At 40.2% G+C, this 26,760-nt stretch overlaps 1 protein-coding gene across 6 annotated transcripts in view; it reads right to left on the reverse strand.

Annotated features, from left to right (window-relative positions):
- Positions 1-791: 791 nt before the first annotated feature.
- sash1a (SAM and SH3 domain containing 1a) overlaps positions 792-26,760 on the reverse strand; it is a 292,702-nt gene continuing 266,733 nt past the window's right edge. For 4 of the 6 annotated variants that reach the window (XM_026918133.3, XM_026918137.3, XM_026918136.3 and 1 more), the window contains exons 7-20: positions 26,609-26,721; positions 25,539-25,640; positions 20,234-20,366; positions 19,366-19,670; positions 17,107-17,181; positions 16,831-16,968; positions 15,193-15,325; positions 14,845-15,014; positions 13,802-14,011; positions 12,554-12,704; positions 11,572-11,700; positions 7,894-8,861; positions 5,660-5,791; positions 792-3,917 (exon numbers count right to left, since the gene is read on the reverse strand). In XM_026918133.3, the coding sequence (XP_026773934.2) occupies positions 3,657-3,917; positions 5,660-5,791; positions 7,894-8,861; positions 11,572-11,700; positions 12,554-12,704; positions 13,802-14,011; positions 14,845-15,014; positions 15,193-15,325; positions 16,831-16,968; positions 17,107-17,181; positions 19,366-19,670; positions 20,234-20,366; positions 25,539-25,640; positions 26,609-26,721 (3,020 nt within the window). In that variant the 3' untranslated portion in view covers positions 792-3,656. Of the gene's footprint in view, positions 3,918-5,659; positions 5,792-7,893; positions 8,862-11,571; positions 11,701-12,553; positions 12,705-13,801; positions 14,012-14,844; positions 15,015-15,192; positions 15,326-16,830; positions 16,969-17,106; positions 17,182-18,876; positions 19,671-20,233; positions 20,367-25,538; positions 25,641-26,608; positions 26,722-26,760 lie in introns of all 6 variants that reach the window. The other 2 variants (XM_053231741.1, XM_026918135.3) reach the window with 2 other exon arrangements.

A 26,760-nucleotide genomic window follows, 5' to 3' on the forward strand; every position in this document is an offset into this window, starting at 1 on the left:
AATTTCACACACAACAGTCTCTAGAGTTTACACGGAATGATGCAAAAAGCGAAAAACTTTCAGTGAGTGACAGTTCTGTGGGTGGAACCACCCAAACTGGACAGTTGAAGACAGTTGAAGATCACCTGGTCTTTTTCTAGTCATCAACTGTCCAGTTTGGGTGAGTCTGTGCCCATGATAGCCTTCTTGGCTGACAGGAGTGGAACCTGATGTGGTCTTCTGCTGTTGTAGGTCATCCACCTCAAGTTTTGATGTGTTGTGCATACTGAGATGCTTTTCTGCTCACCACATTTGTAAAGAGTGATTATTTGAGTTACTATAGACTTTCTGTCCACTAAGACCAATCTGGTCATTCTCCTCTGACCTGTCGCATCAACAAGGCGTTTCCACCCACAGAACTGTTGCTGTTTTTTGTTTGTTTTTTGCACCATTCTGTGTAAACTCTAGAGATTGTTGTGGGTGAAAATCCCAGGAGATCAGCAGTTTCTCAAATACTCAAACCTGCCTATCTGGCACCAAGAACCGTGCCACGGTTAAAATCACAGAGATCACACTTTTTCTTCATTCTGATGTTTGAAGCTCTTCACCTGTCTCTGCATGATTTTATGCATTGTGCTGCTGCCACAGTGTACAGTATATGACTTTTTCATTTTATAAAATGATGAGGGGTTATTACAAGGCACAGCTAATAATGTGACAACTAAATCTATATCTTTAAACCAGTGAATATGTCCAATGCACTGTGTCAAAAGCTAAATAAGTTTGAGACACATACAGATACATAACTCCCATTCCAGTCAGAAGATTCTTTTTATTACACTTCAGAGTGACAAATAGTTTTTGGACATTTTTTTTTTCAATACACAAGCAAAATCTTTATAGACAATCATTAGCTAGGTCAAAGAAAAAAAAATCATTTGTACACAGACATTTTACAATAGATACTGTAGCAGGACACTGGCTTAAGCAATATGCAAAAGAGTATTGCTATTTTTATATATAGTACACCTAATAATTTGATATGAAAAACAAAACAAAAACAATAAGTTATTTAAATATCAATTACATATACAGAATGTGCAACATGTCCACAATTTCATATATGTAATTAGAATCATTTTAAGGAATTCAATTTGAAGTAATTAGCTTGTTACGGTTCAGTCTCTAATTAATGAATGTTGACAGGGAAAAAACACTTTAGTTATAAACCAGCATAACCCACTGCACTCCTCCACATAAAACCTGAATGTAACTGTCCATCTGTGGACATTAACATTTACTAATTTGTTCTTCCTGAAAAAAGCTCCCTTTAATCTTTATATAGTTGAATATAAAGTGCATTTTATAGTAATTACTAACATTTTATGAAATATTTATATACATTTTATAAAACTCCCCATAATACCATGATTGCATTGTTAAAAGGCATTCGTTCTGATTTTCTGCTCCTCTTTAAGACGCTAAGTCTGAGTTTGGGTGCTATGATAATCCTAATGTAAATTGTAAATTGTGCTGGAGTAGATAGAAAAAACATTGCGTGTAGGAAATCCATCTCTCCCCAAAATGTGCCATAGTGTGCGTCAAAATTCTACGTTATGAAGCTCATTCACAGGAAACCTGTGGTGGAAGCTTCACTTAAACAGGTTAGAAAACATGTGCAGTCATTCATATAGTATATAGTTTTCTGTAAGGAGACATCTAATGATCATTTTTGTAAGGAGTCTCCAGTGTCAGAACTTCGTAACAGTTAGAGGTAAAACTTAGTTTTAAAGAAGGTTTTCTGGCATGGAGGACTTTTTCCTGTGCTTTCTTACTAACATGAGAAGCTGCTTTTGTTGTATTAACTTTGAGAGAGAAAAAAGAGACACTGGTGAGGGAACGTATAAAAAGTTTACAGCAGTTTTAGCTAATGAAAATTATAACTCAATGTCGTTCCACAACATTAAGTGTAAAAACAAAAACCTGATTTAAAAAGTACAATCCTTGTAATGAATAAAGTTTGTTATCATTGGCAAATTGCTGTAGTAGAACAGGAGTAAAATACTTTGTGCTGTTATTGGAAAAGAATACATTTCAGGGAGGTAAGAGTAACTCTGCGTTGTGTCAGGCCACATCGTACCAACGTGTCACTGACTATTTTCCTAAAACAGCACACCCCATCGTGTCCTATTCCTTATTTAGACAAGCTTCCTTGAGGTTTTAACTCCTCACTAATGGGTAGAATCCCATCCTCCAGTGCCAGATGTGTGTTTGGATTAAAAGACATGCCAGCCTGCTTCCATCTCTGTCTCTTTTTCTCTCACCCAAAAAAAAACCTCTATAGATACAGACAAATTTTCAAGTGTTACTGAAAAGGAAAACATCGTCATGGGTCCCTTAATGTAGAGACTCATCAGTCTGGAGTGTCAACATCTACAGCTCTTATAGCAGATCTTCTTCACTGGACTGGATTCCCAAAGGCAGTTTTCTATCAGATAACCTACAGGAGGATGAAGAAATCTGTTTCTCTGTGAGCCCTTTCTAAATCTGATTTCTTCTGAATTTTCAGACTGTGCTTACACTGGTCAAGGACAAAGTTTTGGAGCAAGTTTAAATACCAGCATTTACATATTGCCACAGTGCTGGGGAGGTTTTCCTCAAAGCTCTAAAACGTCTAAAAAATATACATTAAATACAAGCAAGTTATCGCTGTTGCATCACCCAGTCAAGGCTGATTATTACTGTCGAAAGCATGTGTCAATCGTTTCAGGATGGCAAAGGCAACATAAAAAGCTTAAAGATATGTAACTGATTCAGTAATAAATGATTTATCCCAGAACAGAAGAGTAATGAATGTTAGATACTGTATATTAGAAGATTAAATGCTATCTGAATATACACTATTCTCTTTAACTAAGTGAAGGCAAAAAGGCTTTACAATGCTTTACGACTTAACCACTCGGCACTGAGTAAGCTGAAATGGCTTATGGACTATACAAATATATTCCCTCCTGCAAATAAAATAAAATATGCATAATTCTGACCTAAGTACTCAGAATTTATACTCCGATATAGCAACATTGTGCTTGAGCATTAAATGAACATTCCAAAGTGGACCGATCAAAGACGTAGCCTTCAATATTCATATCTATGAGCTGAGAAGTTGTGTATGAACCTATTAACCTGCAGGAAATGACATCGCTTTGGCCAGGCTACAACATCTTGCTGTGCTGGAAGAAGCACAAAATGTACTTCTTCCTTACAAACAAGTGTTCATCAGCACAGAAGAAAACAGTCTTGAGTTAGTCTAAATCTTTACAAAATCTCAAAAACTTTGAAAATCGTGTCTTTTTTTTTTTTTTTTTTTTTTTAAAGGCAACCCCTTCAGGATTGTTACAAAGACCCCGCTGGAAAGTCCACCACTAACAGGTCATGGAAGCCACAGAAGTCCTTTCTGTAAACATCAGCAATACAGAGCTAAAGAAAAGGACAGAACAAATGCTTGGAAGAAGGAGATGATGATATTTTCCATGAAATGCTACAGAGAACCCAGTTTCATTCCTCATTCCTCATTCCACTCCAGCACTTGGTTTGCCATTGGAAATTCACTTGATGCGTTTCATCATCAGATCAGCGCAGGCAGCAGCTGTGGCTGTTCATAAAGCAGTCATGTGTTGTTAAGACTGTGAGGCATTGTTAGCTGTGATGAGCCGGGCTTCGTTGAGCAATCGGCGGATGTGTCTCTCCTCCTGTAGCCCTGCCTTGCGTACTGCTGCCTCAGTAAGAGCAGACAAATGGCCCAGCGTGTCATAGCCTGCCGCCAGTAGGAGGTCAGAATACATGGGCATGCCAATGGACACCAGCCAATCGGAAATTGAGCTTAAGTGCACTGGAGACATGGGTTTCCGACACATGTCCGTCAAACCTCCAGAGGGAATCTGTGGAGAGCAGGGAGAAGAAACATCCAGAATTACTATTAGCCTGTATGTGCTGAAATATGTTGAAAAATTCATCATTCACTTTTTTATTACAAAGAAAAGAATATGTACACATGAACTGAGAAATGTTTGTGACATTCATGTGATTGTTTTTTTTTGTTTTTGTCTTTTTTTTATGCCCAGATGACCAACCAGTCTTGTCCTGTTCGTCAAATATATGAGATTATCTCTTTTTCTCACCAAAATCTCTTGAATAACTTAACATAAAAATAATAATTAATTAAACAATTTAAAAAATTTAGTCTATATCTTGCATCAAAAATCTGCATTACTGTGTTGAATAGTTTTATTTTCCTGCTGGAAACTGCATATACGTATGCATATGAGTGTGGCTATCCAATTAGACTACAATCTTCAGTATTCTGAGAGTTGTAGCCAGAAAAGTGCACAAAAGATATTAGAAGCTCTGGGGGAATCTGCGGTGGAGACTAAAGGCCTTTCAGTGAAACAAATTTCACAAGGGTCATGAGAAGCAAGTCGCACAGTGTGTTTAGGTGCAGAGTACAGCCAGCTTCCAACATGACAGCCAAAGCCTCCACACGATGTCCGATTTTTTTCCTGCAATGATCAGACAGGGAAGGAGCTTCAAAAGTCCTGATATCCAACAGCATTCCCAAAAACACTTGGAGCCAATTTGGTCACTCAGAGTGAGGTTGCAGATTGAAAAGGGAATACATTTTATATGAAGATGTTTTCTAGCAGTTGGGTGTAAAAAAAAAAAAAAGACAACCTTTGTAAAAACATAATGCCTGGAATTTTGGAAGTGACATCCCAAAGAGCAGCACAATCAATTACACATCATTACTAAAGTCAAGGTCTCTGTACTAAGCCTGCTGGAGAGCAAGAGAGTTTCCTGCAGAATTTGAAAGAAGGGAGTACATTTTAAGTCCTTAGTACAGCATGAGAGTGAAGATTGTTGACAAGTCACTGCTGAACTGACTTACTACCATTTTTACCCTTCAAGTGCACCTGCTTTTAATAAAGCCCTCATGTGCATGCCTGCATTTTACAGTTCAAAGGTTGCTTACGAGTGCCCTCTAAATGCGGCCTTTGGCAAAGCCCACATCAACCAGACCCAAACAGTGGCGTTTTACCAAAAATGCCTTGCAGCGTTTTACCAAAAATGCCTTGCCTCCTTGTGAGCAGAAAGCAACATGAAACATCATCAAACATTTCTTTAAATATCTTTTCATTTAACTTGTCATTAAGGATCTTTAGAATTGCAACCTTATTTAAAATAGAAAAAATAGAACCCCTTAAACCCCCAGGATCGATGCAAGCATTTGAGTGAGTAATGTATACATCAATGCTGTGTCCCAAATGCTATGTTTTTTAACACCTGTGTACACTTGAGCACTAGTGCTCCACATATCTGCAATTCTGATTATGACCTGAAGGCAACCACAGGTTCCCTTTGTGCTGATGCTTTATGTCACCATGTCATTTAGCACTTGTCATTTAGTAAGACCTTAAATATAAATATTTCGGTGTTATATTAATATATTGTTCCTTATTTAACACATTTTATAAACCCTGTTGTTTTATGTCTTTAATATATTTAAATATAAAAATATATATTTAATGAATTCTACCTTTTATTATTTCTTAATTCATGTAAGAAACCTTTTTTTTTTTTAAATATCAAATCAGCTCTGTAGTGATTTACAGAATCAGTTACTCACAGCCATGCGGTGCTCCTTGCGCAGATGCTTAACTCTGATCTGGTCCAGAGTTGACGCCACACCTTTCAGTGGCTGCTGGAAGTCCTCAGAGTATCTCTGCACCAAGAGCTGAGGAATACCGCAGCGGCCATGCTGGACGAAAAATACAGAAAGTGTGAGAGGTGCTTAGATATTAGCTGAGAAAGGTATTAACAGGACAAGGAGCAGCTTACTATTCAGCTTCATGATGGGAAAGCAATGTGAAAAAAACCTAAGCATTGCCTTTTCTAGTCACCAGAGACATCCTACACCTGATACCTGATTATCCACAAGAAACGATACAAGGAATTTTTACAGGGATAATGGAATTAACATTACCTTTGCTTTAGTCTAAGCCTGAACAACAATTAAAATTAGCAATCCATAAAGTTTACTTCATGTGGTTTCTAGTGGATTTTAGGTTTGACCAGAAAACAGCTCCATATGACAGCGTGCCTGGAGACGTAGGCTGACACAGAAACAAGCAAAACTTTATGAGGTAGTTACTCAGAATAATGAGGCTATTGTAACTCAGTCATTTGTTTAGAATGACAAATAATGTGACCTAATGAGTCGTAACCCTGGGAGAACTGGCATGATGGCTGAGACCTCTAAAGAACAGGCTTTTAAGTCTCTGAGGTAATTTCATCTGTTGGAACATTTGACATGGAGAAACCCTCGACTTCCATTTGGAGTTTTTAGAAAAATGAAGGAGAATGCCAAACAGATGTACTTACAGGACTAAATGGAAGCACTACTGCATGTTTGCTATGTGATGTGTATCAGATTAGTCACGTCACCTTCCACATTTGAAGAAAAGATGAGTCACATGCAATACAATATGACAACCATTTGACTAGAATCCAAGTTCAAGAGACAAGTAATAATTCTGAGCATTTTTTCCAGCACAACTAAGAGAGCTAGAACAGCCAATATGTATTTTATCTTTAATTCAAAACAACTTCATGTACTCTATTTTGTGAAGGTCATGCCAAAGTGCCTATGAAACTAGCTTAGTCAATGTTAAAGAGCAGTAAATGTTTCTTGTCATCCTTAAATGTAAATGTATTGTTAGACTGAGACCACTGAGGTAGTCAAAACTCTACCCTTCAGACCCCAAATCATGCTACAGCCATTAATAGCTTAGAGTTTAACGCTCTTAATTGGATGGCTGTGATTTCAAAACCCTGTAATGCCAGAGAGCCTCCCTTAACCCTTAGCTGCTTGGGTTGTATCTTTTCTCCATCGTGAGTTGCTTTGGATAAAAGTGTCTGCCAATTAAATAACTGTAAATGGTCCAGAACCATCATGACCTGTATTTACGAATGCACATCCAGCCCACCCACTCCAATAGACTAAGAAGCATAAATTATACACAGACCAAATCCACAGTTATGTTCTTTCCACCCAGACTTTCCCCCATGTTGGCCCTGTCGCGTGTGGTGTGGGCTCCTAGGTCTAGTTCAGTGCTATTGCTGGCATGGCACTTTAGACTTGTAAAAAATACAGCATATGTGCTGGTTATGTCTAGGGCAAACTGAGCATTTAATAATGCGACTATCAAAAGAAAAGCAGGTCTCAGCAGTGCCATCTTGCAATTAATAACTGTCACCTGGTTTTTGTTTTAATGTAATGACTATCTGCAGTTTGAATAATGGGTGGAAACTAAATGAAATATTACAAAGAACGAAAAGCAGTCGTGACCTTGTACACCACTTAATGAAGAAGGAAAAAATGAAGGGAAAAAAAAGTAAAGCTCTGTGTGCTTTAGGCTTAAAATTCATTTTAATTCTAGCTCTAGTCACTGCACTTGTCCTTGTTGTGTAGCTGTGCTGAGAAGCTCCATGTCACCAGATCTGTCCATGACAGCAGCTTACATTCCTTAAAGATTACTTATATTTTGGGGCTCAAAATGAGAAGTCAAAACATGTACCCATCAACGTAATGATCTATGACTGTTACAATGTTACAATTGGTGAACTGCTGCCAATTTTTAAATGGTAGATTTATTTTTAGATGCTTTTTTTCATATGTATAAATGTCAGAAACAAAATTCAAGACTTCTAATACATGGCATAAGTTCTAGGGTAATGGTGAAGTTTTATAGGACTCACAAGACCATGATACCAGCTTATGTTATGTTTCACATTTGCTTTCACCTTCTGTTCCTCATTGTCATAAATAATTCTGTTGTGAACTGATAGTGTGTCTCTTACCTTGTCCGAGTAAGGCTCTGCCATAAGATCGATGCCCTCTGAGCCAAGCTTCTCCTCCAGTAGTGTCTCCAAATCAGTCATTTTGGCATGGGAGATCTTCCTGCCAAGGGCTACCTTGACTCCTTGAATCTGTGGGCAGGCAGACTCAGGCAGGTCAGAGAGCCAGGGTGGTGGTTTCTCTGAATCATCTGGAGACACTGAAGTGGACGGAATACTTTCAGAGGGGCTAGTAGGACTACTTATGGGTTTAGAAGACAGAGTTGGCATGCCTGGACTAGAACTTGGCAGGACCAAAGATGGGTGTCGCAACCCATTTACTAGGCGCTCTTTGGATTTTTTGGCAGGAACAGGAGGGGGCACAGGAGGCTTTTTGGGGTGAGTACGAGGAGCTGGGCTGGTTGGGGCAGAGCCAGGCTGTTTATCTGGAGCATGGCATGAAGGCTTGTGCGGCAGCTGGGTGGGCACTTGAGGTCTCTCGACTTGATCCTGGTTTGCTCTACACAACTCTGTTTTTGAGTCTAACTGGGATTCTCTACTGGTCTGAGAGCTGGACTGGGGAACTGCAGAGTTTGCCTCTTCCTGCCTTTCACCACCATGTTGGGTCTCATTTCTTTTCTCCTTGATCTGGTCAAAGGCGTGCTGCCACTGTATGTCCCCCACAGAGTGAGACCGTTTCCAGCTCTCTGGAGCGTTTGAAGTCCCATCAAGCTCCTCACAGCTGCGACTGGCTGGCATTTGACGCCTTGTTCCTGATCGAAGGCCCTTCCTGAGGCCCAGAGAACGCAGGCTGAAGCCCTTGATAGGCCGGGGAAGAAAGTGCTTGGGGAATTTGCGTTCTTTCTTGGACTGATGCTGAAGCTCCTCAGTGGAGCGGCTGATGGGAAGCGTGGGGAAATCCAGAGACTGGACTCGACCAGATTCAAAGCCAGAAGAACGGCGACTTGAGCGAGATGCTTTACGAGGCTTACCTGTAACACATGAGCTTCAGTTTCAAACCTTCAGACTTGTATTGTAAATATTGTATACACAGTTTCCAGTTCATTAGAAACACATTCCTTGTAGCCACATAATTATATAGGCATACCTTTACTGACCATTGTTCTTTTGCTTTGCACTGTTTTTTAACCCCTACCCTACCCTATCCACTCAGCATAGCAGTGACACACAATACACTTTATTGCCAAACGTATGTGGACACCTGTCCAATCACACCCATATGTGCTTGTTGAACAGCCCATTATAGATTTAGTCTCTCTTTAATGTTATAACCTATACACTTTTGGGAAGGCTTTCCACTAGATTCTGGTGCCTGACTGCAGGGATTTGTGCTCATTCAGCCACAAGAGCATTAGTGAGGACAGGCACGGATGTTGGGCGAGAAGGCCTGGCATGCAGTCACGTTCCAGTTCATCCCAAATGTTTTCATTGGGGTTGAGGTCAGGGCCACTGACTTCAAGTGTAGACCACTCAAGATCTTCCACACAAACAATAGGAAACCATGTCTTCATGGAGCTTGCTTTGTGCACAGGGGCACTGTCATGCCCCATGGAACAGGTTTGGGCCCCTTAGTTCCAGTAAAGGGGAAATCTTGGTGCTACATGCATAGACATTCTAGACAATTGTGTGCTACCAAGTTTGTGGCAACATTTTGGAGAAGGCTCACATATGGCTGTGATACATCCACATACTTCTGGCCATATTGTGGATTAGTGGTATGGTACAAGCATGTGGCAGTGCTCTTGGGGCTTATTAACACTCACTAGTCATTTCATTAGACACAACTAACTTATTGGTCCCCCATGTAGGTGTACAATTAGAGACAATAGCTCACCTTTTCCATGTCTAATGCGTGTTAATTTTCCTCGAGACTTTCTGAAATATACTGCTGTTTGCCAGGTATTTGTGGTTTAACAGCCTTTTATGTGCTATAAATATTCTGGAAATTAGACTAAATTTACTTGCACTGTGCACTTTATCATTACATAAGAAGATCTGCAAGACCTATCTAATTTCAAAAATTATTCTGTAAATCTATAAATGAGAAAATTGAACACAATATGCTTTTTTACTCATGAGATGTCATTTAGCAGACCCAAACATTAAATACTGTTAATAATAATGTTTACTCAGCCACAGTGAATATGAACCAGAGTTTGTTTTAAAACTGGATGAGCATAACAGAACCCTGAGAACATTAGAATGAAGCAAATGTGTGTAGAAAATGTGTAGAGATCAAAGAACATTGGTGCAACAAGCATTACATGAAATGTCTAAAGAAATTCATGCAACAGAGATGAAGGTTATTTAGAGTGGCACATGAGTAATCAACAGCTATAGAACAACTGAAATTGAGAGAGACAGGATACTGCATGGTTTTGCAATGAAACCCAAGTAGAACTCATGTTTAATAAGAATTGTGAGTGTGAAAATAGTGGAGTTTTATAAAAAGAAAAGAAGCATGGAAAGAAAAATAGACCAAAAACCAGCAGAAGGACAAGAATGATGTACAATGTTTAGATCATTTTGGGTTTATTTTCCATTATGGCACATTATTTTCCATCCCTCACAGACAAAGTGGGTCAGTATCAGAAGATGCCATATGACTGTTAAGAAGATTAAAATATTTAACCTATTAACTTAAGCACAGAACAACAAGAGTATCCAAAATATGGATGCACATTCCAGTCCCTGCAGCATAATATATTCTTATATAGACCTCTTAATAAAAATCTCCAGCAACAAACTTTGCTATGTACAGACTAGTTTCTAAAAAATCTAATTCCATGAATCATTTTTAAGGCACAGATGAGCTGTTCAACAAAGCCACTGGACATGCGCTCACACACAATATTCCTAAAATAGCACAGGGTATTGATGATAAACAGAAAAAAGACTCTAGATTCTCAGATACAATCTACTTCACAATACAGCTCTAAAGATTCAAAGCTTAGGAGTCTGTAAGCTACATTCTACATCTGCCTGCATGCCTGCCTGTGTGGCTTTACACTCTTCACTCTACCAAGGTTTCCATCCACCTGTTTTATACAAATTTGAACGTTTGTGCCAAACACTTAACACCTAAATATCACTGTTTTCACACTTGACTGAATTGCCAAATAAAGAGAAGATGCAATCAGGGTTGCTGGAATCTGATTTTTTTTTTTTTAAATAATGTGCCATAAAATTTATGACGACAACAATAGAGAATTCTGATTCTTCTTCACTTGCAACCACATTCACTTAGTGATCATCTTGTTGTGCACTTCAGAATATTCACATTATAGTAGCATGTTTGCATGTGCTAAACAGCTAGATGGAAACATACAGTCTCTGTGTCTTACTAATACCCAAAAGGGTTGAGAATGATGTAGCTTAAAAACATGCATGTCAGAGTGATGAAGAAGTAGGCCTAGAAGATGAGAAGTGGAGTCTTTAGATGGAGAGGTGTGATTATCCGGCCCGTAAAGAAAGACGGGAGAAAAGGAAGAATGATGAGGAAGCCAGGACAGAACGACAGCATGGCGTTCAATCCTGAGGTCATGACGGCGTCTCATTGGCGTTAGCAAGTGTGGGCAGGAAAGAGGCGTGGTCTACCAAAGAGAGGCGGATGTCATGGTGATGCTAATGCTAGGTTGGAGATGAGGATGCGATGAAGATGCTAAAATAATGCCTGGTTACCGTTCTCCAGGTTTTCGCTGCTTTCATAGCAACCAGAGTCCCGTGGGGAGTTAGCTGCCAAGCCCCTCCCCTCACAGAGGAGTTTTTCCTGGGAGCCAGAGAGGGCACTGCGCTCGGGGTCACTGCTGCCTGTAATGGCACACACACAGTGTCAAAGTGTGTATGTTAGGGCTTTTAATTACATACAATATTTAGTATTGAGATGCATTACTGAGTCTAGAGTGGAATACTTGCACAGACAGAACTACACTATTGCATAAACCACAAAATGTAAAAACTTTTGGTCAAACTGTTTGTGGGAGTGAGTGGGATTGGACAAACTTTCTTCCAGAGTGGGCAGGATTGATAAAACTCTGTGTGGGGGTGAGAGGAATTGGGCAAACACTCTGCAGGAGTGAGTGGGATTGGTCGAAATTGATCAAACCTCCTGTTGGAGTGAGTGGGATTGATCAAACTTCCTGTGGGAGTGAGCGGGATTGGTCAAACCTCCTGTGGGAGTGAGCAGAATTGATCAAACCTCCTGTGGGAGTGAGCAGGATTGATCAAACCTCCTGTGGGAGTGAGCAGGATTGATCAAATCTCCTGTGGGAGTGAGCGGGATTGATCAAATCTCCTGTGGGAGTGAGCGGGATTGGTCAAACCTCCTGTGGGAGTGAGCGGGATTGATCAAACCTCCTGTGGGAGTGAGCGGGATTGATCAAACCTCCTGCGGGAGTGAGCGGGATTGATCAAACCTCCTGTGGGAGTGAGCGGGATTGATCAAACCTCCTGTGGGAGTGAGCGGGATTGATCAAATCTCCTGTGGGAGTGAGCGGGATTGATCAAACCTCCTGCGGGAGTGAGTGGGATTGGTCAAACCTCCTGTGGGAGTGAGTGGGATTGGTCAAACCTCCTGTGGGAGTGAGCGGGATTGATCAAACCTGTGTGAGCAGATGTAGGATTAAATGTCCCACACACACCTCCACAGCGTAGATATACTCACTGTCATACTCCTGTAGTAGCTCGACAGCAGTGAGCAGTACAGCTCTCTGTTGAGGGTCTCTGATGTTCAGCTCATCCAGGTCCTCTTCCTCAAGCAACTTAAAAGTGTCCAAATCCTCATAGCCATTAAACAAGAATGTAGGCATGTGCTCCTGAAACATATACGCACACACACACACACACACACACACACGTCAACAACACTGTGTGTGATCAGAGCTGAAACACAGGTTCACTCATCATGTGGTCACTCTGTTCTGGTATGTCTCTCACTTAAAAGGGGAAGAAGACCTTAGACCTGCCTGAGTTTTCTCAAAATCGTTGTTTTAACATTTATCATCTGCTTGAATTACTTTTGATTAATCAAAATCGGGACTAAAATATACTTTAGACTATGATTGTGATTGTTCAGATAAAAACAGCTACCCAGATATTTTATGCTGTGGTTTGACATGCAAAATGGAGACAATGGATATTATAATCTTTGTTTACTGGAACTGTTTTGACTGACTCGCCACTTTCTTTTTAACCTCCTGGTCCTGCTCGTTTCCTTTTTTTTTGTAAAACTTAAGAATCCTGCCATCAGATGTCAAGTTCAAGTAGCACAAATCCAATACAGCTGTAAGACACTGTGAAAGTGGCACATTCCAGGCGTTGCTGGAGCTGAGTGGGATTTTTCTTTTCTTTAAACACATCAAAATTAAATCAACACAATTCAATGAAAACTAAAGTGAATCCCAAACACTGTACAATTTCACTTTGTGTATTTTTCTGTGTTAATGGATGGGTGCACAGCTGTTCTCCCTGACACAGTTCATTTAGTCTTACTCATGGTCTCAAAATAACAATTATATATAAATACATATGTATATATCACCCCCACCCACCCACATGCGTGCCCACACACATGGGAGGTCTAAAGAGTGGATTGCTGTCTTTGAATGTTTAGGAAGCCATTATATGTAGGGTTGAATTTGACCTTCGTTTCCATCTGGGGTATAAAAAAAGAAGAAACATGTAGGAGAGTCACAGTCTTTCATTACCACAAGGACCACCTCCATTCTCTCTCCATCTCACTCATGTTCTGTCATTACAGCTTCAGGCGAAATGAAGAAGAAAGCTCTAGACTCAACACACTGCCTCTGATATATCAGTCTCATGAATAGAACTGTGTGTATATCATACCCGCAGTTTGAGAGAGTCTATAAGAGTATGCATGTGTGTATGTGCACGTGTTTCTCCCTCTCACCTTTAGGTTGATCCTTTCTAAAAGCTCTTCTACGGAGCTGGGTTTCGGAGCTGGACCCTTTCTTCTCCTCCTGATGGTGCGTTTGGGTTTCTCCTCCTCCTCCGTCAGGACGTCCACATAGATAAACTTAAACGTTCCGACCTTGTTGTTGAGTAGCCCCATCCACGTGCCCATGGGTGGCTTACTGATGATGTCGATCACATCTCCTCTCTGAACAAGGCCAAAGAAGACAAAAAAAAAGGAGACAAAGACAGATAGATAGAGAGAGTAAACATATAGATAAGGTTCAGTTAAACAAGTAAGGTTTTGAAGAAGTCGTCACTGTTGTAGCCAGCCCTAATTCTGCCTCGTAACATAATTCCCAAAGTCCCACCATGAAAAAACTAAAGAAAACGCCACCTGAACTTGGAATTGCTACTCAGGAACTTGGGATGGTCTCCTCGACTCCTGAGTTCCTCCAATCAACATACAGACGTATTCTATTGTAAAATCTATAACACTGGCTATAATTTATACATTGATGCTGTTTTGAGGAGGAAAATATACACTCTCATCACAGTTAGCTGGCCAGCTTGTTGCTATCAAAAGATGAACATGGAGGCATCCATGTTTTTTCCCGACTTCGTAGCTTGAATACAGAGGTCAAAAATGATGTCATTCCACGATATGAGAAGACACACCCATCTCATCGTGTATCCTGTGCCAATCGATCCTATTTACTATAGACATTAGCTAACACATGACTGGAAATCTTCCAAGCAGTACTTAGGAAACTACAATTCACACTATATCATGCATTCAGACAGTAAGAGTTTGTTTATTTATGTAAAATTTCAAACAGAAGCTTAAGAAAAAATGAAATTTTCTCTGCAGAAAACTGAAAAAACACCCGTGATTCAATTCAGGAATAAGACCTTTCAATGGGACATACATTTCCGGGAACTCTGTGCCACTGGAGTGGTGGCTATAGTAATGCAGGCTCTGTCAGCTATCTAGGCTGCTAATATGTGTGTGTGTGTGTGTGTGTGTGTGTGTGTATATACCTTTAGTTTGAGTGAGTCTGTATCATAAGGGCTGGGAGTGAAGTCTGTGTGCACTCTGGCTCTGCCACAGAAAGGCCCTCTGTACGGAGGCTCTTCATCATCCCCATCCTCTGATTTCACACTCTCACGGTTACTGGCAGACGAGTCTGTAGTGCTCACTGTCTGGCCACCTGCAGCATGACATGAACATAATAACCGTTTATGTGACACTTTAACCAAGCCCTGGACATTCAGTGTAATCTGACATGCTGAAATGTGCCACAGGCGGTATGGTGGGCTACACTGCCCTCTAGTGCTAACTATCTTCACCAACCACAACTACAATTCCCAACCCAACTGCTGTCTTACTCATGGAGCTCTGTCCGCTGAGAGAGCTGCGCAGACTCTCCACAGATCCTCCTGCCTTTAGTTTGGGCTTTTCCAGAGAGTCAGTGTCTCCCTGAGGAGATTGAGGAGAGCTGGGAATCCCATCTGGACTGGACTATAACATACAGGGAAAAAATTTGAATTCAATAACATTTTATTAAAAAACACTCCTGGGCTAAACAAGGATAATTTGATTCGTATGTCAGATGAGTGTTAGAGTGTTAGAAACTATTTCTACCATTCTTAAGCAAAGCAATAAAAGTAAGTGATGTATAAAACATTACTTGTTTGCAAAACTGCCATATGTAGGTCTACTAGTTTAGAAAAGCAGGCTTAAAGCAGTTCTGATGATATATAACTTCATAGTGTTATCATTAGTGCATGATGGCAATGAAGACAACAAAGTTCCAATTCTGCCATAAGACCACACAACAACCCGTCCTGACAAAGTATTTAGAGTACCTCACATGGACGTAGAGATGTGTACGCAAATGACCTATGTTGAGCCGGGTTTACACTACCATATTCGGACCGATTTTGCTGTAGCAGACACAGAAAAAAACGTGTCTTACATTTTTTTTTTAAAGATTCCAGTAGACTATTAAATATAATTGTGTTCCCAATACTACATACACAAATGATAATACTTTAAAAAAAAGCAGTTGGGTTTCTTGATATCTAATCTTGGGAATGCTCACAGGAGTTAGCTTAGCCTGTGGATTTTGCTATTGAACGTTCACATTCCACCAGGAGACGTGAATGCTTGCGAGGGAGACGTAGGGAGATATTTGAGATAGATGCCAAAATATTTTGTCTGGATTTTTATTGTTATTAACACGTTTACTTTAGCTGTGGCCTTTTGTACAGAAACTATCCTTTGTTTGTGAACCTTGTGATCAAAACTTGGTACGAAACATGCAACGGCCTCGATTGCGTCAGTCAGACCACATGCTCACGCATGGCAGTGTGGTTCTGTTTAAACTGAGCAGCTGTGGGTCTCTAAAATCCACGAGACACAGAAGGAAAAGGGTCTGGCTGAGAAAAACAGGTGCAGCTTCAGTCACGTGGATGTTTACTGAAGTATTAATAGAATGTTCAGAACATTAAGAACATGAGTCTTATACCGAAGCAAGACCACTTTGTGGCACAGCACCTCTTGTTGCTTGCAAACTAGTGTGTGGAGTATGTTTTTATTGTTCTCTAATTTGCGTAGTTATACTAAATATGACTATTTACAAAAAAAGCATGAGCGATGTCAGGTCAAGATTATAAGGTGATACGAGGAAACAAGCAAAGAACTTAGAACAAGAAACAAGCAAAAACTTAATTGTCACACCACAGCTACATACATAAACTTACACACATACAGTACACTGTCATTCTGATGAAGATCACAACCTGGCTTTCAGGCAGCTGAATGTCTGAGTGTGTTTAAAAGGAATCTTTGCTAATAAGGAGCTTTATCGTATTCAGCTCAACCTATTAACTGTTATCCTGGCAAGACCTAGTCCTGGCAAATTTATAAATCATATCTAATGCAAAATTTAAAATTTAACATCACATGAGAGGGGAGGAAAGTAAGCCAGTGAGGAAGAAAAGAGTGTGTGTGTGTATCTGCACCTGCTCAGAGAGAGAACTACTATATTTCTTGGATATGCGTTTTCTCATCGTCTCTTTCACAGACTTGACTTTCCTTCCCAGAGAGATGCGAGAGCTTGTAGGAGACTTTATCACGTCCCTGTACAAAGCCTCCTGCTCCTTATTTTCACACAGAGAGAGAGAGAGAAAGTTTTTACATGTTAGACATTTCATAATGTACACTGAGCAGCATGCCAAAATGTTCAAAGGTTAAAAGTGTGTGTGTGTGCATGCGTGTGTGTGTGTGTGTGCTCTCACATGAGGTTCAGAAGCTGTGTTGACCACATGAAGTGATCGGTTGGACAGATCAAAACCCCCAAAGCTACACGTCCTCTGCAGGAAGCAAACACACAGAGTCACAATCCAAGTGACACAATTCTTGTGGAGTCAAATAGTACTGACTCAATTCAAGTGAAATGAATCTGATTCACCATCAAACCACAGCGATTCATGCTCATATTTCTAATGATAACAAATACTCTAGCAATGAGTGATTGCACAACCAAAATGATATTTTTTTAACTGAAAATAAAACAACAAACACATATTGTTGGTCCAGTTTTCCAAAAAGCATTCTAGAAAAAAGCACTGCACTAACAAACAAACAAACAAACAAACAAACAAACAGATCACTAAAGCATTCTGCACATGAGTCATTCTCCACTGTTCTGTGGATATGGAGTAATGGCACTATTCCAAATGGGGAAAAAGAAAGCTATTCCTCTTTACACTTTGTGAGGAGAAGGGGAAAAAGAAATATCTGGAGCTTGGAAGATGAGAGGTGAACCTCGACCGTCGCTCCGTAGTGAATGGGTGTCTTGTCATGCATATTCAAAGCACAATATCAATACAAAATACACTGAAAATCAATGCTGGAGAAAGAGGTGTGATGGGTGACGTGGAGAGAGTCTATGGAAAAGTTCACGTTCAGATTCATGCTCACTATGAATGACACGGGCACACTTAGAGGATCTCAACACTGCAAGGCTACAGGAAGAACTGCACCGAATGGAGCTTCACCAAACCACCTACTTTAACAGCTAATGTGCTGACTGTGTTAGGAACTATAAGCACATGAAGGTCTGGTTTGCAGGTCAAGTTAACACGATTTTTGCGTTGATTTTTTAAAACTTTTAAATGAGGTCAATGTATGTTGCCAAAAGAATGGGGATTGGTTGCAAGTGACCAATCAGAGACATGGGAACAACTCTGATCTCTTATTCAGGAACTGAAATGTTCTCGCCTGCAAGAAGTTTCTCTGGACTTTTACTTCACTGCTCCAAACTCATGAATACCTTTGTGTGCATGCGATTCAGGGCACCTGGCACTCATTTTTACTGAGCACTCTCACTGATATTGCTGAACGTGCTAAGATCGGCCATTCTCACGCTCTCGTTCAAAGATACACAGATGTGTCTTTCTGAAAGCAAGCAAATCTCATCAGACCCACACATCATATCTAATATAGATCTGAGGGCATCTCAGGAGATCTGTGCTTTTAAAGAATCAGAGAAAAGAACTTTAAAAATCAGATTTTACCTGAGAGAGTTCTTGGTTATTTTAGTCTACAGGCTGCTCAATCAGTTTCACTACATATAAGTTTAAACAAACTTTTATATTGGTTCAGGTACTGGAAGAATATAAAAAATATAAAAAATGTGCTTTTGGCACATCATTATATGCTGGCTGCTGCTATCATGTCTCTAAATAAATACCTCCATTTAGCACAACTTATATCAGTTTATAACTCAATTTCTGACTGACAAACTAACATAAAAGTGCATTAAAGTATTTGTTTACTTAATAAATAGCTAGGAAAAGTCTAGTCTTTAAGGGTTTATTAAAATATTTTTCTATTACTTCTTGATATGCTTGTTCTTTGAAACTTCTTTGGAACCTTATTTTAAAAATCTTGCAGCATAACATTATAACTATTTTAGGTCTCTGATATAACGTCACACCCTTGCAGTTCCATCCAGTAGCCTATCAGTGACGTGCTCCGTGGGTCCATCGGCCCTCCTCACTCACAGACTTCTGCTGAATGCGCAGGAGGACACGTCGGGTGCAACGGTCCACACTGGATGCCCATTTCCGCTCGTTGTCTCTCTCATCCTCCAGTAGGTGGAGCCTTTCGGCTTTCCGGCTCAAGTGGTTGTACAGGCTGCGCTCCACCACGTAGGTAATGTTCAGCTCGCTGACGGCTGTCCTCCCTCGCAGGCGCTTGGGAGGGCAGAGCCAAGTTCCCACTATACCCACACTGCCCTTCCCCTTCTCCCTCCCCAGCTCACGCACCCAGGGCGAGGATGGCAGCGTCAGCGGAGGAGAGCTGGAGGTTTTTTGGAAGTTGCGTTGGTAAAGTAAGTGCTTGGTGGAATAGGCGTAATTGGGATCGGGCTTGCTCCGCTGCCAGGTGGAGATAGGAGGCCGCTTGGTGCAATCCACAGGCACCAGCATGCGGTGAGGTTGAGGACAAGGCCGCACAAGGCTGTAGTGTGTGTACACTGTGTCCATACTTACCCCGTGAGTCAGGGACGTCTTCCTGGTCTCAGGCTCATCCTCGGTGCTGGCGCTGGCTAGAGGCCGGACCAGGCTGTGTGGGTTAGCTGAAGGCTTTACCAGCCTGTGCGCAGAGTTCCAGGCCTCCAAGCTGCTAGAGGATGGAGATGTACTTAAGCTGTCCCTGTCTCCATCCACTGAAAGCTGATCTTGGGGCAGAGAGGACAGCGATGAGTCCACAGTGCAGCGGGTCCCTTTTTTATTGACGCCTGCATATAGGGCACTGGTGTCCTCGCACGAAGGGGACACGTCCAAGCTCAGAGAGTCTATAGGGATAAGAATATACATCAAGATTATAGCCATAGGAATTTGTGATTGAATATGTGTGTGTATATATTTTATATATATATATATATATATATATATATATATATATATATATATATATATATATATATATATATTTATACACATATGTATATATTTCTGTGTGCTTCTAAGGTAATACATTTATTTCTATACACGTATATTGGATACATAAGCTACATTTTTATTACAATATAAATCTTAAGTGTTTAAAGCCTGTGAGTTTGCGTGTATTGGGGCATTCAACAAGTTTTTTTTTTCTCCAGCCATAATTAATTTTTTGATTAAGTATGAACTATAATGTTATTTACTGTAACTTGACATAAATATAATCTTATTTTTCTAACTGGTCTTGGATTTCTTTTATGTATGCTTAGTTTTCTTAAACACATAACGTGAATGGTTAATTAACAGAAACAACAAAATAGTTACCTTTGAGGGCTAACCACTGTTACAGTGCTTAATTAATCAATTAAAAACATGACAGCTCACTGTTTTATTTTAATAATGGCATCAGCCATACCTTCCGATCCCTGCCTTTTGCCGTCATCTACTTTAATAAGTTTCTTGCGGACGCGGCGAGTGGAGTTGACCAGTTTGTGAAGCCTCTTAAATTTCACAGAGTCCTCCTGCTCATCATCGGACTGTTCATGAGACTGCAGGGAGAGAAAGCACAGGGACACTGAAATTACAGTTTATGCAGCTTATTCCCCCACTAACTCTCAGAGAAATATATGTGCAGATAAAAATCTTTCATGTATGTTGTTAAGATAGACACAAAAATCATGTTAAAGCAGTACGGATGGCATTATGGGCTGTTTGCTTAGGACGGACAGTTGCCGTTAGTTACGGAAGCATATGGAGTGGCTGTGTGTTGTGAAGTCTGTGTTAGACATGCACCTATGAGCGACTCAGAGAGGCGAGAGCCGTGTTTCACAAAACCTTAAGAGCTCTGATACAACAAACCCTGCAACACCGATAGAACAGAAACTTACAAACATTACTCACAATGAAATTTATTTTAAAATTCCAACAAATACACACACACAATACAGTATATATGTAAACACATTGTCTTTTTTAAATAATATACATTGATTTGGACAGTGGAGCCTCTGAAGGTCGTGTTTCTGTCAGCACACTTTCCAGTGACCAAACACTTTTATTCACTTAATGATAGACTCTCAGCTACTAACCACAATGACATCTCAATACTCCACTCTACCCAAACTGACCACAGACCACAGTATCTTTCCATCTCTCTCTCCCTCTCTCTCTCTCTCACACACTTCCAATACAGCAGAAAACCAAAATCTAGACCGATGGAATATTCATGCACAAACACGCCCACCTACTCACAGCCAGAGAAAGACAAAGAGAGAAAACTGTTAGAGGGATGTTTAATAGTTTTCGTGATCTGAGAGCTGTTCTAATGGGTGTGGTCTTTATATTATAATGAGCACTGACATCTTTCTGTCAGTCTCCCAGTCTAAATGCAAATAATGCTCATGTGAAGCTTATCCAAGATTTTATTCAAAACTACGCCTATCTAATTTACAACGATTTACATCAAGGTGAGAAATTCTAGGTAAAGTACGTGTAGACTGTAGAAAGTAACTAATGCATAAGATTCCCTGACAGTTTAAAGTGCAGCAGCATGAATAGAAATAGAAGGATGGTGTAGGGGGAAATAAGAGGCGTGCTTTGGAAATAATGTATAGAAAATAAAAACTCCACACTTACAGAAAACATACATGATGCAATAAAGTACAAACCTCTTTAAATAAGTGATATAAGAGCCACCGGTTTAAATCTCAAGCGCTACATGGAAATGTCTGCCCAGCTATGTGACATGCTTTAACTCCCCAAAGCCACATATCAGACAGACATTACAGAGGAATGAAGAAGACAAACAAAAAGGAGGCATGGAGCCTCAAGAGAAAAGCAAAGATCAAGCTTGATCCAGAAAGAGAGCACTATTAATTTCACCCATCTTACCAGAAGTTTCATCATAGCCAAAGTCGCGGTCCTTGTCTGCATGCACACACACTGGGATTAACTCACACCCACACATGCACATACACACACACACACACACACACACACACGCACACACCAGTTTCTAACATTTTTGAATGTGAGTGAGAACAGGCGGGTTTTCAGGGGAGTCCCAGATGATCCCTGCATATCCTGAAAGCACAGGAATGTGGGTCAGGAAGAAAAGAAAGGCTGTCCTGAGATCAGATCACTGCTGGACACATACAGTGCAGTGTCTGTGTAAGCTGTGGATGAATCTGTCTCTGTGTCAGTGAAGCACACAGGCTTTGTTACACTGTGCCGAGAGCTGATCTAACGACAGCCGTGCTGCTCTGAAGCACAGTGCGGCTTCTGTGTGGAGAGCCGAGCCGAGCTGATCTGTGGTCAGTGAGATCGCCCTTGAGAGAGCTCTTTTACAATCACTTTAACCGTTAGAATACACAGTCCAACCCGTTACCCATAAACAGCTTATTTTTTAGATTTTCAAAAATAAACATCGTGTGAGGGTGCATGCCCATTTGCTTATGAAGGTGTGTCTTACAGAAGAACTAACAGCGCATGGTAGGGCTGCCACGTCTGTGTTTTAGTGTTCACTAGTTAATTCTACACCTCATAATAAGACTGTGCTCATATGTTTTTATAATTTTTCATATACATATATATATATATATATATATATATATATATATATATATATACAGATGACCAATGGGCCTCATTTATCAATATTTTAGCTGTTGTGTGTAAATGTTTGCACAAGCCAAACCAAACTACGATTTTCTTCTGGATTTAAAAAAGTTTTGGGAACATCAATTTTCTTCGTACTCGTGTGCATATTTTGATCACCTGAGCTTCGCAACACAGCTCAATAATAATAATAATAATAATAATAATAATAATAATAATACAAAATAATAATAATAATAATAATAATAATATTACAAAATAATAATAATAATAATAATAATAATAAGTAAGAGCCAAATCCGTCAGCTCTGCGCGGACAGACCGGCCTGTCCTCCATTTATACACCGCCATTTCTTTTGTTACAGATTTATGGTTTTGTGTTTTCTTTATTTGTTTAATTCTTTAATTAATGCCAATAATATAAAACAACTAGTTATCACAAAATGGTCTCGATGGTGCTCATAGTCGCTGACCGAGTGAACTAGCATGAGGATGTATTTTTGATAGAGACTCTGAAGCACTTCTGTAAGTCGCTCCGATTAAAGGCATCATGCTGTAAATGTAAGAAAAGTAAGCAGCTTAACCTCAACAGTATGTTCCAGATATAAATGCGAATGATATGATTTGCATGTACAAACAATTTCTGAATAAATCCGTTTTTTTCCAGCTTGATAAATATTTTTGACACTGCTTATGGATTTTTTTTTTGTCCACAACTTTGCCTACAAGTGACACAAATTGTACATGGGCAAAACACTCACTTTCAAATGTTTCAATAGACTTGTATTAGGTGACTAAAAGTAGAACACAGGATCATGGGCACAATAAAACAAGATCCCACACGTGTGCATGTGTACAGCTTTATTAACCGCATGCTAATTTCTTGGGCATGACCACACACCCGCATGCAATCTGGGGTCTGAACAATGCACATGCAATACAGTGCTAACTGTCTGGCTAGCAGGCACCAAGCTGAATTCTTCATATGGCCCCAACACACCCACACACACACACACACACCAGTGGTCAGTGTGAGAAACACCATGAATATCACCAACAAGATCCAAGCTCGGATCTCACTCCAAGTTTTATCATGTACATTAAATCTGTTGGGGCGGTAGCTGCTAACTAAAAGCCAAAGGCACCAGACCTCCAAGCCAACACAAATACAACACCAACTCATTCATGCCAAACTGACTCAAGGACAATGGTAACTGAATCCAAGAAAAGTATAACATATGAAAGTGATTGTCCAAATGCTGGGGGTTTTCAAAACGTCACCCCCACTACAGAGCTGAGATCAGCAACCAGGGCCAAACAGTACGTCATTTTAACCTGTGTACAATGCACATGTTAGGAATTATCTCCTTCCATGACTACAGTCAGCTACACAAACCATGATCTCAGTACTAGGGATGTAACAAAATATGAATACGCTATTCAGAAATGAATAACATGTTCTAAACGGGCACAAATACAGATACGACTAGAAGATGAACTATTTGTTTTGTTTTTTTAGAGGTGTGACTGCGATCTCATGGGACATGGGAAACAAACAGCATGTTCGTTAACATGAACAGCATTTCCAGCATCCTTAGTAACTGCCTGGTCAGGGTCACAGTGGTTTAAATTAAGCTAATAGCTTGTTTTGGGAAACAGAACAAAATACAGAAAATATCACAAAATACATAAAAGTCTCAAAATTTCTCTGGCACATACAATCAAATAAATAACTGCACAAGACTTAAAAGACTGCAGAAGATTTAAATCTATGGAATCATTGCATTCGCATCCAAATCAGTCATGTTATATTCTTACGAATAACCCCGAGATGGTGGCAGACAGAAGTGAACGGACACTGAGCTCTACACTGACATCTGCTGGACAATATATTTTTTACACCATTAAATCTTACGGTTTGCATAGTGTTGAAAAAAAAACTTTGCAGAACAAAAAAAAAAACATGCTGCTCAGGGTTTTTTCCTCGTTTATTCAATAAAAATTTGATTTTTTTTCTTTTTTTGTGGATTTTGGATTCTGTGCCATCACTACAGCATCTAAAAGTCAATGATACCAAACACCAGAGATAAAACAAACAAAAAAATTACGATGGTATAATACTGCAAAACTAAATCTGTGGCAAAATGTTCAAATGCCTTAAGAGTCCATATTTATTTATTTATTTATTTTACATGTTCAGATACACATTAGCGATATTACTTGATACACCCATCGAGACATAGTCAGAGGTGGGGAAAAAAAACAATTCTTTACTCAGGTAAAAGTACAGTTACTTATCTGAATAATCACTCTGCTAAAAGTTGAAGCACTGCTTTAAATTCTTCACTCAAGTTAATGTACAAAAGTATAAACTCTTGATTTTACTTAAAGTATAAAAGTACTGAAGCACAAGAACGAATCCCAAAAGAAAACTGACCTAAATTAGTGCCCTTTCACCAAGAACCAAGCAACAACAGCTAATCTCTCAAGTGCTGCTGACATGATAACTCTGATGACTAGCTGAATGCTAATCGCTAGCTGTCACAATACGAACTGTGTAGCAGCAGACAGACTACAGTGATGAGTATTACGTCTCACTCTTGCTGTTCACGTGTTAAAGTTTAGATCTGTTCGGAATTTAGATCAACTCCTTGACTCTGTCTGATGTGGAGAGAGGCAGTGTTTGAAAGTCTAATGAGCAGAAAGTAGAGATTTCTCTTTCAAGCCGAGGCGAGAGATGTGAGATAGAGGAAAGGGGCGGGGCTTCCAGAGAGTTAGCTGAATTCAGAACACCTACACGACTGTCAGTCATTCCAGATTCATATGCTGATTAGCTCATCTGTTGTTTTTATTGGAGGGGAAAAAGGGAGACTGGTCTTTTGGCGTATTTTGGAGAGATAACATGTAGCAGTGTTCATCAGTGATGTTACGGTATGTTAAATATGACAGAGGACACACCCCTTAACAAAAGAGCACATACTTTCTTCAGAATCGATTAACACGTGACCGCTCACCACGGTGTAATGACGTTAGATATATACACTATGTAAGACCGATACACACACACACACACACCCACACACACACCTGTGTGCGGTACTTACATTGCAGGTGGAGGGCAGGTTAACAGTGGGACTGGATCCATCAGCACACTCTGCAGTGTCTGAACTGGTGCTCAACTGCCTGCTCCTCTCATACTCCTTAAGCTACGGAGAACAAGAGGTCAGAGAGAGCCGCCCACACACATCCACAACACACACACAACACACAACACACATACACACACAATGCTTACCCAAAATCCAATTTATAAAATAAATACAATATACAAATATAAGAACAGAGCACTACACTAAATTCACTTTCAGAATGCACTACACTACACACACACACGCACACACAATACAACTTCAGAGCATTAAAAACAATAAATAGGGAAGTGTCTTCAGAATGTAGTACACGTTAAACAAAAATAATGACCGCCACATTCTAGATATTCAAGTACATGTACAGCCAACTGTCCACTGAGGCTTAGCATTGATTCAGCCAAAGGTGTAGAGATCGGCGGAAATCAAACAGGATTTGCATCACTGAGGTAACAGCGTATATATTTAAGAATGCTGGAGAGAAGTTGTGTTTATGAATAGCCTGTAACCAAGTCCATATTCTCGGCCATGAAACTGTTATTTCGTTCTCTTCAATCTGTGATATTAAGACCTGTTGCAAAAGCATCTGCCTTGGAAGAAGAATCAATGCTGGCCTTGTAGAGAGAGGAAACACACGCTCCACAATGTGTGGGGGTTACGCGCTCTCAGAGCAATCAGTGAAAGAGAGAGAGAGAGAGAGAGAGAGAGTGTATATGACCATCAGCTTGAAGGCTACTCACCCAGACATACAGTATGAAAAGCAATGAAAAAAAATGGCTTATTCAGCTAACAGGATGAATGAAACACCACTCCCTGTATGAGCAAAAAGCTGACCACAAGCATGTTTCCCACAGGAGCCTCCCTACGCTGTGTCTGGAGACGTGTGTGTGTGTGTGTGTGTGTGTGTGTGTGTGCGCGCACTGCAGTAAGTGTTAGAACTGTTAGTCTGGGTAAGTAGGGTTAGTGAACAGGAGCAGAGCTGATGATGCAGCAGCGAGACTGGCGATGATGTCGGGGTTGGCCTTTACCCGAGCCAGCGCCTCCTCCACTGTGATCATCTTCTCTTTGACCATCATCATCAGCTGGATGCGCTCTTCATCGCTCATGGTGATCTCGCTGGCCACATAGCCGATGTCCTCTCCTAGCACAATCAGAACTGTTACACTGATGAAGAGAAAAG

Source organism: Pangasianodon hypophthalmus, chromosome 30 (assembly GCF_027358585.1).
Source record: "Pangasianodon hypophthalmus isolate fPanHyp1 chromosome 30, fPanHyp1.pri, whole genome shotgun sequence".
In the NCBI taxonomy this organism is placed as follows: Eukaryota; Metazoa; Chordata; class Actinopteri; order Siluriformes; family Pangasiidae; genus Pangasianodon; species Pangasianodon hypophthalmus.